We start from the raw sequence: 13,866 nt of genomic DNA, 5'->3' as shown, positions 1-13,866 counted from the left end.
TTTTTTTCTCTCCACTGGGATATAAGTTTTTCTAGTACCACTTGTTGAAAAGAGTTTCTTTTCCCAATAAATTGCTCTAGTGCCTTCGTTGAAAATAAGCTGACCATCTACGTGAGGGCATATTTCTGGATCTTCTGTTCTGTTCCACTGATTTAGTCTTATGCCAATACCATACTGATTACCGTGGCTGTATAATGAGTCTTGAAATCAGGTAGTATTAGTCCTTGGACTTTTTTCCTCTTTTTCAAGGTGTTTTGGGTATTTTAGGTTTCTTGCATTTCCATAGACATTTTAGTTAGAATCAAAGCTTGTCAATTTCTTTAAAAAGCCTCCAGAGATTATGATTGGGATTGTATTGAATTTAAAGATCAATTTTGGGAGAATATACATGTGAGCAATACTGAGTCTTCCAGTCAATAAACTGAGTATGTCTTTTTATTTATTGAGGTCTTCTTTAATTTCTATCAGTAATATTCTATAGTTTTCAACATAATAGTCTTATATATTTCTTATTTATTTATTCCTAAGTGTTGCTTATTGAAAATGGACATGTTTTAAAATTTGTTTTAAAATTGTGTGATCTGAGCATATCAGAATGTCATCTTACCTAATGGCCTTCTAGCGTGGGGCCTTGCTAAATTCACTTATATATCCTAGTAACATTGTAGATAGGATTTGTTACATAGATAACCAGCTTGTTTATGAATAGAATCAGTTTTATTTTAAAATTTTTTTTAAAGATTTATTTATTTATTAGATAGGGGCAGGAGGGACAGAGGGAGAGAATCTCAGGCAGACTCCCTGCTGAGTGTGGAGCCCAACATGGGGCTCGATCGCATGACCCATGAGATCATGACCTGAGCCAAAGTCACAAGTCAGACATTTAACCAGCTGAGCCCCGCAGGTGCCCCAAATAGAATCAGGTTTAATTCTTCCTTTCCATTTTGAGTAACTTTTATTTCCTATTCTTGCCTTACTGTACTGGCTAAGACCTCTAATACATTATTGAATAGGAGTAAGACTAAACATTTTAGCCTTTTCTAGTCTGAAATGCTTTGTAATTTGTTCATCTCACAGCCCAGAGAGGTCTTACTGTCATTCTGTATGACATACATTTCCTTCTTTTTATCATCTATTGGCACTTTTTAAAATTTCTTTATATCATTTACATAAATTGCACTTATTTTATTTATGTACTTCTTTGTTGTCTGTCCCTTATAGCAAATCCATAAGTCCCTTATGCGAAAAATTCTCTGTCTTCACCATTGCATCCCTAACGTATAGCACAGTGGCTCTTAGTAGATACTTGGGAAATGCTTTGTCAAATCAGTCAGTATTGGTAGAAACTTTTAGCAGTTACACAATCTATCCTTCCCAGTGTTTGAGTCTCCTTGGCAAAACCTAGGACAGGTATTATTTCTTGAAAGACTTTTTTTTTTTAAGATTTTTTATTTATTTGAGGGAGAGAGAGAGTGACATAGGGAGAGAGCATGAGCAGGGGGAAGAGTAGAGAGAAAAACAGACTCCCCGCTGAGTGGGGAGCCCAATGTGGGACTCGATCCCAAGACCCTGGGATCATGACCCGAACCGAAGGCAGGCGCTTAACCAACTGAGCCACCTAGGCACCCAAGACTGTTTTTCATAATTTTTCTTTCTCCTTTGAAAATTTTTTAGGAAGTAACATTTCAAAATTTCTCATAGAAACTTATATTTGATACTTTAAAATGTTCTTAATTAATATTTTATAAAATGCAATATAAAAGTTATATTTGTGTATCATAAAAAGTTCTCATTGGTATTTTATAAAAAGCAATACAGTTCTTTCTCCTAATTTTTGCAAAATATTATGGTGACAAATTGGGATAGTTTACTTTTTCTAGATGTTATATATACTCAAAAGTTAATCAGTATGCAGGCAGTTTGCGGTGGCCCAAATATAGAAACAAGGGTAAACACATTCCACAGTTATATAGTAAAAGCAGGTGTTGGGTCACTATTTTTTATTCTTTAAAATCTGGAGAAAAACCACTGATGAAGTGAACCTGTTAGGCAAATTATTTCCTTATTTTTGCCCTTTAGCTTTTGTTCTAATCTGAGAAATGCTTCATTTGGGGGGTTTTTGTGTATAATTTAAGCCTAATGAAGGGAAGTTGCTCTCGGCCTGAAACACAGTGATCTAGAGTTTATCCAAAAGGCAAAACACCTTTCTTCTTGCTGTTCCGTTTTAGTAGCTGCTGAGGCAGAAAGTAAGGCTTCAGTTTGCTTGCAGACATGAGGAAAATAATGGGGCTTTTCCCCGGCAGTATGTTACAGTCATTCTTTGGCTCATCCCACACATTGACAATGGAAATTGCACTGAAGAAGCAGGTAGAAACATTTGCAGTTAGATGTGCATTCATTCATCTCCTTCTCTCCCTCATCCTCCTCCTTTCCCCTCTCCTCCCCCCTTTCCTCCCTCTTCCCTTTTCCTTACTTGTCCCTCCTCTCCCATCCCCCCTTTCTCCTTCCTTCCCTCGTTCTTTCTCCTGCACTCCCTCTATATCATGATGTTCTTGTTCCTGCATATGTAGTAGAGAATAAGACCTATGTGGCCTTTCCATAGTTGTGGGGAAGGTAAATAATAAAGAAGCAAACAAACATATGCATATGATAATTTTTGCTAGTCACAAGTACTATAAACAAAGTGTGTGTCTGCGCGTACACGTGTGTGCACATGGGTGTGCTCTTGTGCATCTTAGAGAGAGAGAGAATGAACATAAATGAGAATCCTGGAAGGCCTAAGGAGGGGGCATTTGAGCTGAGCTCTGCAGGCCCACAAGGTCAGGGAGAGTGTCTTAGGAAGTGGGGATAGCGAGCTGGTAGCTCTGAGAGCAGATCGGGTTTGGTATTAGAGAGGAACTAGAATGCAGACACATGGCCTCTCAGTGCAGGGAGCTTGGGAGAGAACAGTCTAAGAAGAGACTGGAAGAGAAAGTAAGGCTTCGATTCCAGAGGGCACAATGGGCATGATGAACCATTTCCCCTTGATTCCAAGTTCAGCCCAAAGCCAGTGGTCAATATGTGGCATATTAGTTCATTTGTCGTTTAGACGTCACAAAAACATCTCTTGTATGATCAAAATAACCTCAGTTCAAATTCTCATTTTAGTTTTCTCTCCCCAAAATAGAAAAAGAAATACATAAACCAAAAACTGACGACAACTGAAAAGAGATGAACAAATCCACAATTACAGATGGGGATTTCAACAGTCCTCTGTTGATAATGGATAGAATAAGGAGACAAACATTAAGTAAGGATTTGGATGAGGGACTTGAACAGCCTGACCAACCAACTCGGCTTCATTGCCTTTTTATTTTGTTCAATGGAACACTCTACAGTATATACTTTTCCCCCCAAGTGCCCATGAAGCATTCACCTAGATGGACCAAATTTGGGGCCAAAGCCGTTTCAATAAATTGAAAGCGTTGAAATCATACTGAATATGTTCTCTGACCACAGCAGAATTAAACAGAAATCAATATCAGAAAAATACCTGAAAACCCCAAAATATCTGGAACTCAAACCGCACATTTCTGAATGACTCAGGAGTCCAAGAAGAAATGACAAGGGAAATTTGAAATTACATACTTTGACATGCACGAGAATGAAAAGGTAACCATGTCTCCGATTTAAAATAAAAATGTTAATGTGCAAATAGATAGAGATTTGCATCTTTAACTCTTTCTATTTGTCTGCTTCCTGAATTTTCTGCTTGCTTCATTAGGTCAGTCTGTCCTCAGTTCCTTGAGATGAAATGAGCGAGCCCACGTCCCTACTGCCAGGTGCACCCAACTCTAGTTGGTCTGGCCTTGCCGATTTAACTAAGTATTGCAAATACTTTCTTCTAGCTCCACTCAGTGAACATTTACCATTTCCAGAGGTCATCTTCCTGGAACTATGGAGGGGAATTTATGGAGCAGTAACAGACAGGTTGTTACGTGATTTCTTTGGCTAACTTCAGTTGAAACCTGTCAAAGCTGCTTTCTTTGCCTCTCTCTGTCCTACCAGGGGAATTCCGGTCTACCTTCTCCCTACATCTTAGACTTGTGAGTCTTTCCTTCAGTTCCCTTCTGCGACTTCTGTTTCTTCCAGCAGTCCTTTCATTGTTTTGACTTTTTTTAAAAAAGATTTATTTATTTGAGAGAGAGTATGAGCAGGAGGAGTAGAGGGAGAGGAAGAGAGAATTCAAAGCAGACTCCGTGTTCAGCATGGAGCCCGAAGCAGGGCTCGATCTCAAGACCCTGAAATCATGACCTGAGCTGAAACCAAGAGTTGGACAGTTAACTGACTGTGCCACCCAGGCACCCCTGTTTTGACTTTTTTTTTTTTTTTGCTTTTTAATTTGTTTTTGACTTTTTATAATCTCTACCCTCAGGCTGGTATCAGCTTGTCTTAGTGAACTTCATTCGTTCATTTAGTCTTGACCGTGTGCTAGGCGTTATGCTAGGCAGTTGGTTTGCAAATGCAGGAGGAACTTATAAATCAGATAATTAATTGGAGTGTGCTAAGTACTTTGACAGAGCCATGTTGGAAGGGTTATGTAAACAAGCATTTGTTCAACAAACATCTATCGGACTTCTCTGTGTACCAGGCACTGTGCAGTGGAGGCGGTATTCCCAGTATAAGGTGCTGATTGATGGAAGGGGAGGCATGGCACTGTGAAGGAGCAGAGAATAATCTGGGAGTGGGTAGTCTGCCCTGGCACAGGGTATTTGGTGGGGACTTTGAGGGACTTAGAGGTAGTAAGTGGCTGGGAAGGTCATGAAAGTCCTTCTGTCTTTTTTTTTTTATTTAGGGAATTTCGTCCTGTTTCTGTGGGCATAGTATTTATTAGCTTTATGATGACTCTTACCAACACTTCCACACTACCCATATCTCTTATTTCTTTGGTTATTCTTTTGTTTGCTGTAGTGACCAGTGGCTCTAAGGAGTGGTGACCACTGGCACTGCTTATTATCATGCAGTTTTTAAAAGTGTGTGTCAGGGGGGTTGCCAGTAGGGAAGGAACCCAAAGCAAGGAGCCAGGTATGTGGTACTCTTACTTTATGTGGAGTATTTTCTTTTGGGGTATAATTAGCCCTTTGAAATCTTTATTATTATTAATTTTTGAGAGGGAGGGAGGAGTGAGGAGGGGCAGAGGGAGAGGGAGAGAGAGAATCTGAAGCTGACTCCACGCCCAGTGCGGAGCCCAAGGTGGGGCTCAGTCTCATGACCCTGAGATCATGACCTGAGCCAAAATCAAGTTAGACACTTAACTGACTGAGCCACCCAGGTGCCCCAAAATCTTTATTATTATTTTTGAAGGTAGGGGAGGAAGAGGTTTAAGTATAAACACATTACTTTGAAAATACCCTGTGGGGTAAAATTTCAGTTTATTACCCACGCTGAAATTTCTTATTCTTTTCCTTTAGGTTTCTTGCTATTTAAAGATTTTTGTTTGAATGAAATTAATGAAGCTGTACCTCAGGTGAAGTTTTATGAAGAGGTAAGAAGTAACTGTTTTACTGATGCTTTTATTTTAAAGGCATATGTAGACTGTACTTTGGAAAATATCAAGACTACTAAATATCTTACAAATATGTAGAAATTCATTGACCATAATTAGTAGCACAAGGTATAATATGTAGTTGATTATAGACTGACAACATCTGTAAAAATCATATTTTCAAGGGCTCTGGAGTGCTCTGGAAGCACTGAGGAATAGTTGGACTAAAACTCCAGAGGAGGGATTATCATTCCAAGGGGCACTGAGGATCAGCAACTGTTTGATTTTCTGCAGAAGCATGCTGATTCTGGAGACGTAAGCTGAGGCAGAGGGCCTCCACTGAGTGAAAGAGAAACTACCAAAGTTTCCTGGTCACACATGGCCAGAGTGACAAATTGGAGATGTGGTGGGAAAGGGGAGTCTCAGACACACAACTGGTTTCCCAGTAAGACATTTGGATGGGAGCTGAAGAGATAGGCCAGGAGCTTCTGGAAGCCTCACTGAAATCTCCCACAGCCTCATGCTGGTATATTGAAATGTGGACCTGTGGTGTCAGGGATCTGAAAACAAAACAGGCAAGAGATGAAAACCCTAGGGAGCAGTCGATAGACACTGAAGATCTGTAGCTACTTATCACCTGGGGCAGCTACTGATTTTCAGGTGTAGTGAGCAGACAAGAGTCCAGGTTTGGCCCCAGGCAGAAGGCTGCTTCTGGGAGACAGAAAAGCCAGAAGAAGTTTCTGGGGCTAAAATAAAATCAAATGAAACTGGAGGAGCCCCAAACATGTGATTAATCTCCTTCTCAAGAATTATGTCAAGGAGGCCAAAGAGCTATTCTGAAAACTTCTTGCAGGCTTCTCACTGAACTCCATGGAGAGCCATGTCTTAAGAACAGGGGCAAACCGGAGGCAGACTGAGTCCTACAAAAATGGAGACCCAGCCCAGTCTCATCGCGTATTGGGTGATGAGCCCTCTCTCCTCCTGTGTAGCAGAGTACAAGGAAGCCCTCTGTCCTTTTTTTGTAGGTGGAAAATAATAGAGAGAGACCCTACAATGTTCAAATACAGTAAAAACATAATGGACATCTAAGATATAAGATCATATGTCTCATAAGGTAATAGAAGTAGACCCACAGATGACTCAGATATGGAAGTTAGCTAACAAGTACTTAAAAATGACCGTAAATAGTATGTTGAAAACAATAGAGGAAAAGATAGACAAAACAGATGGAGAAGTAGTGAATTTCAGTCCAATTTATTATGAAGAACCAAATGGATATTCTGGGACATCAAGTAGAATATTTGAAATTAGAACCTAATGACTAGAATCAATAGCAGATTGGTTACAACATAAGACAGGATTAATAAATAGGGAGGCAGGTCAGTAGATAATCTCACACTAAAACACAGAGAAGAAAGAATATAAAAGTGAAATAGATAAGTATGTTAAAGACATGTGGGATGTGGTTAAAAGGTCTAACATACGTAGAATTGGAATATGTAGGAGAAGAGAGCGAATGGGGCAGAAACAATATTTGAAGAGATAACACTAAGAATTTTACAAAATGACACATTCTGCATGGAGCACTGGGTGTTATGCACAAACAATGAATCATGGAACACTTCATCTAAAACTAATGATGTAATGTATGGGGATTAACATAAGAATAATAAAAAAAAAAAGACAGATAAAAAAAAAAAAAGTATTTTACAAAATGATTAAAGAGAGCTGCTTACAGGTTCAAAGAACTTAGAAAACCCCAAGCAGAATGGCTACAAAGGACACCTGTCTTTGACATCAGTATAACACCATGGAAACCGACAGAGAAAGTCTTCAAAGCAAAGAGAGAGTGGAAAAAGACACATTACTTTTAAAGGAGCAACAAATAGTATGACTGACTGGCTATGACATCTTAAAAGAAATGGTTAAAACAAACAACAGTAGCGGCAAAAAAACCCAGACAGTAAAGTGGCCATCTAAATAATGAAACCAACCAACCAAACAATACCCCCAAACCCTGCCAACCTAGAATTCCATTCCCAGCAAAAATTTCCCTCAAAATGAAGGTGAAATAAAGATATTTTCAGAGAAAAACTGAGGGAATTTTGTCAGTCGTGGACCTGCATTACAGCAAATGGTAAAAAGAGATACTTTAGGCAAATGGAAAATAATCCCAGATGGAAATGCAGGAAGGAATGAGGTCATCATGAAGGGTGATATGTATGTAAAATAAAAATGAATGTTGACCATGCAAAACAATAATGTTTTTAGATTTTAAAATGTGTATAAAACTAAAATGTATAATAGCACCAGAGGCAAGAGAGGGTTAAAGAAGTTAAAGTGTTTTAAGATGCTAGGATTATTGGGGGATGAATGGTAAAAGTAATAATTTGCGTTGACTTGTAATCAGTTAAGGATGCATATTGTAATCTCTAAGGCAACTCTTTTTTTTTTTTTTTAAAGATTTTATTTATTTATTTTACAGAGAAAGACCCAGTGAGAGAGGGAACACAAGCAGGGGGAGTGGGAGAGGGAGAAGCAGGCCTCCCGCCAAGCAGGGAGCCCGATGCGGGGCTCGATCCCAGGACCCTGGGATCATGACCTGAGCCGAAGGCAGACCCTTAACGACTGAGCCACCCAGGTGCCCCTCTAAGGCAACTCTTAATAGAATAAAATATCTAACAAGTTAAAAGAGGGAAAATGGAATAAACAATATTGCATTAATTAAAAAAAGGAATAAAAGGAGGACATAAAATAGATGGGTCAAATTGAAAACAATAAGATGTTAACTGTAAATCCTTCTACATAAATAATTACATTTAATGTAAATGGACTGAATACTCCCAAGTAAAAGTCTAAGGTTGCTGCCTGAATAAATCACCAAAACTCTATTATATACTGCATACAAGTGACATACTTTAAACAGAAGGATGACAGAGGATATACAGAGACAAACACCAACCAGAGCAAAGCTGACACAGCAACACTAATATCAGACCAAGTATATGGTAAATGCTACTTGGAGGTGCGGATTATTCCATAATGATAATGGGGTCAGGATCACAATCTTAAACTTGTATGTTATAAATAATGTAGCTTCAAAGTATATAAAACCAAAATTGACAGATCTAAAATAAGACATGCTTAGTGGGAGACATTAGCACACACTCTTCAAGAGTTTATAGAACAGACAGCTAAAAAGTTAGTAGGGATATAGAAAATCTTAATAAAGTGATGAGTAAACTTGACCTAATTGACATATATAGAGTGCTGCACCCAGCAAAAATAGAATTTGCCTTCATTAAAGTACAAATGGAAGATTTACCAAAAGAAATTATTTGCCAGGCCCTAAAGAAAGCTGCAGATTTCAAGATCAAAATTGTTTGGAGTGTTTTCTGACCACAATGGAATTAAACTCAAATTTAATAACAGAGTTTACTAAGAAATCCTTAACTGCTTGGAAATAAATATACTTGTAAGTAATTTATGGGTCAAAGAAGAAATTGGAACAGAAATTACAAAATATTTCAGTTTAAAATATATTTAAGAAATGACATGCTATTATTAGCATAATGTATCCTTATCCTAAAGCATTTTAAGGATTATTTATTTATTTGTTTGAGAGAGAGAGAGGGCATGAGAGAGAGCAAGCACAAGCAGAGAGGGAAAGGCAGAGGGAGAGGGAGAAGTAGGCTCCCTGCTGAGCTGGACGCCCGACAGGGTGGGGGTGGGGGTGGGGGGGCGCTGGATCCCAGGACCCGGGGATCATGACCTGAGCCGAAGGCAGACGCTTAACCCACTGAGCCATCCAGGTGTCCCCTAAAGCATTTTAAATGGTCCAAAGAAAGCAAACAGGACTGATACTAGGAATCTTTGTACAAGTTTGAAAATTGGAGGGATATTCTTTTCTTTCTGGATTATTGATGTACTTGAAAACTTGATATTTTCTCTACTTTTCAAACTATATTAATGTATTTCCAGGGAGAATGGCCAAATTATGATGTACATTTAGCATCATGTATAAAAAATAAGCCAAATCCAAAAGGATCTTACTCACTATGAAGTAATTTACATTATTTCAGTCTGAATTGTAATATGGATGAGTATCATAGGAACTTGCGCTGTCAAAAGAAGTTTCTTTGTTCTTCAAAGTTTCACCTTTCCAATTTCAGCAAGTACTAAGTTGCTTTGTCAAATACAGAGAAATCTTTAACATAATTTTTGCAAGGTTGAAACAGATGGGCAATCTACTTGGGTTACTTCTTAAGCACTTCTTGCCAATATGGCAGTGAGTACTGCTGATGTGTTTCCATTTGAACTTTAAACATTAGAGTTTCTCTTGGTTGGCTTGCTCCCAGCTCTTCACACCTGTCTTCTGGTTTGGCACACAGTGGATCTGGCTTATCAGATTATCCTCTTGGAGGATAACACTCCAAAGCTCCTTAGCAACTTGCTCTATATTCTTTTACTGAAGACACCATCCAGTCTTGGGGCTTCAAATACAGTTTTCTAAATTAGTACAGCCTTTAAGCATTGAGGTTATCAATAATTCTTCTCTGTGTCCTTGGTTTTATCAGTCTATTTCTGGTGGTGGTTGTATGGCCCCAATCCCTAGAAAACTTTTTTGTCTGATATCTTGAAATGCATATTTTATATGTTGTATTTCCACTTTCCTGGGTCCCCAGACTTTTAGTGGTTGCCCATTTCCAGTGTGTTAAAGGCCTAATAGCTTATTCTGACTTTCACATATCTCTGTATTAGTCATCACCTACCTTTCTCTCTTTATCTTTTTCTACCTTCTTATATAGAACTGCCACTAACTGCTGAGCCCATTCTGTTTCTTATGTCCTTCCTCCAGCCTGGAATGCTGCTTTGCCTTCTCAGCCCGTGGAAAGCCTAGCTTCTTTTAAGGTCTAGCTCACTTTATGTATTTGCTAACAAGTCCCTCTGGACAACTAGCCCAGTCTTCCGTGATTGCTTACACCTTTGATTCCCACACCATTTGTTGCCTGTAACGCTCGGTAGCACGTAATCTATGCCTGCTGATTCTGTGGTGTAGTTGGTATTCATCTTCGTCTGTATTTGACTCATAGACAGAGGGCCCAGCTAGGCTCTGGTGCAGCTGTGCCTCTCACTTGCTGTGGGACGTGGGGCCAGTGGTTGAGCCATCTCTGCAGCATCTACACTTCAGACCTGGAGCTCATACATGTGAACAGTACGCCATCCCTGTACTTGAGGAGCACACAGTAGGGGGACTTCATACTTGAACTTCAGTTACCTCATCTGTGAAATGAGGTTATGAATCATCTCTGGCTGCTTCACAGGGTAATTGTGAGGCTCAGATAGGATGCTGGATGGACAGTTGCTTTCTAAACCATATCTATAGTATGCTCTTCAGGTATACGGGAGGCTGTAACTCAGTGGTGAAGAGTGCCAGCTCTCAGTTCAGCCCGCCTGGGTTGGATTTGGACTCCACTAGTGTCTGTGTAAACTTGGGCAAACAATGTCTGTCTTATCTGCATGGGTGTCCTCAGCTAAGAATGAGGGTGATGGCAGTGCCTGTCTCTTAAGGTTGTGTGTGTGAAATCAGTGCACCAGAACAGTGACCGACACAGAGTTATGGCTCAGTGTGTTGGTTCCATGTCCTTGTTCCATTTAGATTTGGAGGCAGCTTATCAAAATATGTATATATACCTAGAGTTAGAAAGAAATCATGGAAAACAGAGAATAAATACAAGATCGGAGGCAAAGTTATTACATAGGATTTTCTTCATTCATTCAACCAAGATTTATCAAACACCAGTGACAGACATTGCTTGGGTGGATGAACAAGACAAAGTCCTCGCTCTCCTTGAGCTTCTATTCTGGTTGAGAGAAACAGACAACAAAAAGTAACAAATAACAGGAAATGTATCAGGAAGTAATAACTGCTATGCAAGGACTCAAAGCAGACTCAAAACTCAATATGATGTATTGTGACTTGGAGGCCACTTTAGATTGATGGGTCAAAGACTAACTCTGAAGAATGGGCATGGAAAACAGATTTGATTGACAGGGAGGCTAGTCTTTTGAAGATGAGAGCAGGGTAGGAGAGAGAGCATTTTCGGTTCGATGTGGCTAAGACATAGCCCCTAATGTGGTGGGAAAGAACTTGGCATGTTTGAGGAACTGAAAGAAGACCAGAATGGTATGTTCATAGTGGATGAGAGGATTGGGATAGTATGAGATAAGATCGGGTGGAGGAGGGAGACAGGGTTGGGGGCCAGAGTAACAAATTCAGGTCTTATTCTAAAGCCCATGGAAAACTTAAGATGGGAGTGTTAAGTGAATATTCTTTAAATATCAATTAGATTAAGGGGATTGATGTGATAGATCTTCCATGTCTTTACTGATTTTAGATCTCTTTGTTCTATCCATTGCTGAGAGAGGGGTGATAAAATCTCCAACTCTGATTGTGGAATTGTCTATTATTTTTCTTGTCATTTTAAAAAATGTATTTTGAAGCTATGTTATTAGGTGCATATGCATTTATGATGATTATGTCTTTTCATGTGAAATGTCCCTTTTCATTGCTTATCATAGTCTTTGTCTTGAAAATGACTTCACTGGGTATTATTATAGGCATTCAGTCTCCTTATGCTTACTGTTTTCATGATATATCTTTTCCTTTCTACTTTCAACCAGTGTTTTTATATATAAAGTCTGTTTCTTTGAGACAAATATGAAAATCTCTGTGTTTTAGTGGAGTAATTTTATTTTATTTTTATTTTACTTTTTAAGATTTTATTTATTTGACAGAGAGAGAGAGAGATCACAAGTAGGCAGACAGGCAGGCAGAGGGAGAGGGAAAAGCAGGCTCGCTGCTTAGCACAGAGCCTGATGCGGAGCTCCATCCCAGGACGCTGGGTCCTGACCTGAGCCGAAGGCAGGCACCCAACTGACTGAGCTACCCAGGTGCCCCTAGTGGAGTAATTTTAGATACTGTGTTTATCCTTTGTGGGGTTTGCTGACTTTCTTGAAATCTATAAATTTGTATCTTTCATCAAATCTGGTAAAATTTGGGCCATTATCCTTAAAGCATTTTTTCTACCTCAATCTCTATTTCTCCTCTTATTGGGACTCCAATTACATGTTTGTTTTATTTTTGGATATTATACCAAATATCACTGATGCCCTGTTCAATTTTTCCTGCAGATATTTTTTCTGTTCTTCAGATGGGAAAGCTTCTGTAGATCTGTCTTCAAATTCATTGACTCTTTTGGCATCTCTACTCTGCTATTATGTCCATCCATTGAATTTTTTATTTCAGATGTGTTTGTTAGTTCTAAAATTTGTTTGGTTTTTCTCATAGTTAATATGTTTCTGCTGCTCTTTCCTCTTTTTTTCATTACATGCATATTTTCTGTTAGGTCTTTAAGTATAGTTCTAATAGCTGCATTAAATCCTTGTCTGATAATTCCAACATCAGAGTCATCTTGGAATGGTCTTCATTTATGGTCTGTTCTCTTGCACGTGGGCCACATTTTCCTGTTTCTTGATATGTAGAATAATTTTAGATTATATCTTGTACAGTAGGATTGATACATTATAGATACTCTAAACTCTGTATGCTTCTTCAAAGGGTATTGAGGGGGTGCCTGGGTGGCTCAGTCGTTAAGCGTCTGCCTTCAGCTCAGGTCATGATCCCAGTGTCCTGGGATCGAGCCCCGCATCGGGCTCCCTGCTTAGCGGGAAGCCTGCTTCTCTCCCTCCCTTTCCCACTCCCCTTGCTGTGTTCCCTCTCTTGCTGTGTCTCTCTCTGTCAAAAAAATAAATAAAATCTTTAAAAAAAAAAAAAAGGGTATTGAGGTTTTGTTTTAGCAATTAACTTGGCTTGCTCAAATTTCAAAAGCTCTTCTTAAACAGTGGGTAGCAGCTGAATCTTGTTCAGTTCTTTTAGCCTTAACTGGACTGCTTTGGATCTGCCATGCTCACATGTCATTATGGAATCCAACAGAGATGTTGACAGAGTTTATACACAGAATTTTGGAGCTCCGCCTCCGTGACTCTTTTTTTTTTTTTTTTAAAGATTTTATTTATTTATTTGACAGAGAAAGACACAGCGAGAGAGGGAACACAAGCAGGGGGAGTGGGAGAGGGAGAAGCAGACTCCCTGCCGAGCAGGGAGCCCGATGCGGGACTCGATCCAGGGACTCCAGGATCATGACCTGAGCCGAAGGCAGTCGCTCAACCAACTGAGCCACCCAGGCGCCCCTCCCTGACTCTTTATTTTCAGGAATATCCTCTTACTTTCCAGCTTCTGTTGGATGTGCCTTCCCTATCATGTATGTACTTTTGGTCAC

At 39.4% G+C, this 13,866-nt stretch overlaps 1 protein-coding gene across 4 annotated transcripts in view; it reads left to right on the top strand.

Annotated features, from left to right (window-relative positions):
* GRK3 (G protein-coupled receptor kinase 3) overlaps window positions 1–13,866 on the top strand; it is a 124,910-nt gene that overhangs the window by 50,522 nt on the left and 60,522 nt on the right. For 3 of the 4 annotated variants that reach the window (XM_081801940.1, XM_081801939.1, XM_081801941.1), the window contains exon 3: window positions 5,451–5,524. The exons of the other annotated variant lie outside the window; for it this stretch is intronic. In XM_081801940.1, coding sequence (XP_081658066.1) covers window positions 5,451–5,524 — 74 coding nt within the window. The remainder of the gene's footprint in view (window positions 1–5,450; window positions 5,525–13,866) is intronic. 4 annotated transcript variants of the gene reach the window in all.

The sequence above is a fragment of the Leptonychotes weddellii genome, chromosome 13, assembly GCF_054177405.1.
Source record: "Leptonychotes weddellii isolate Sample4059 chromosome 13, ASM5417740v2, whole genome shotgun sequence".
Classification (NCBI taxonomy): Eukaryota; Metazoa; Chordata; class Mammalia; order Carnivora; family Phocidae; genus Leptonychotes; species Leptonychotes weddellii.
The sequence above is the reverse complement of the archived record's forward strand: the minus strand, read 5'-3'. Positions and strand labels throughout refer to the sequence as shown.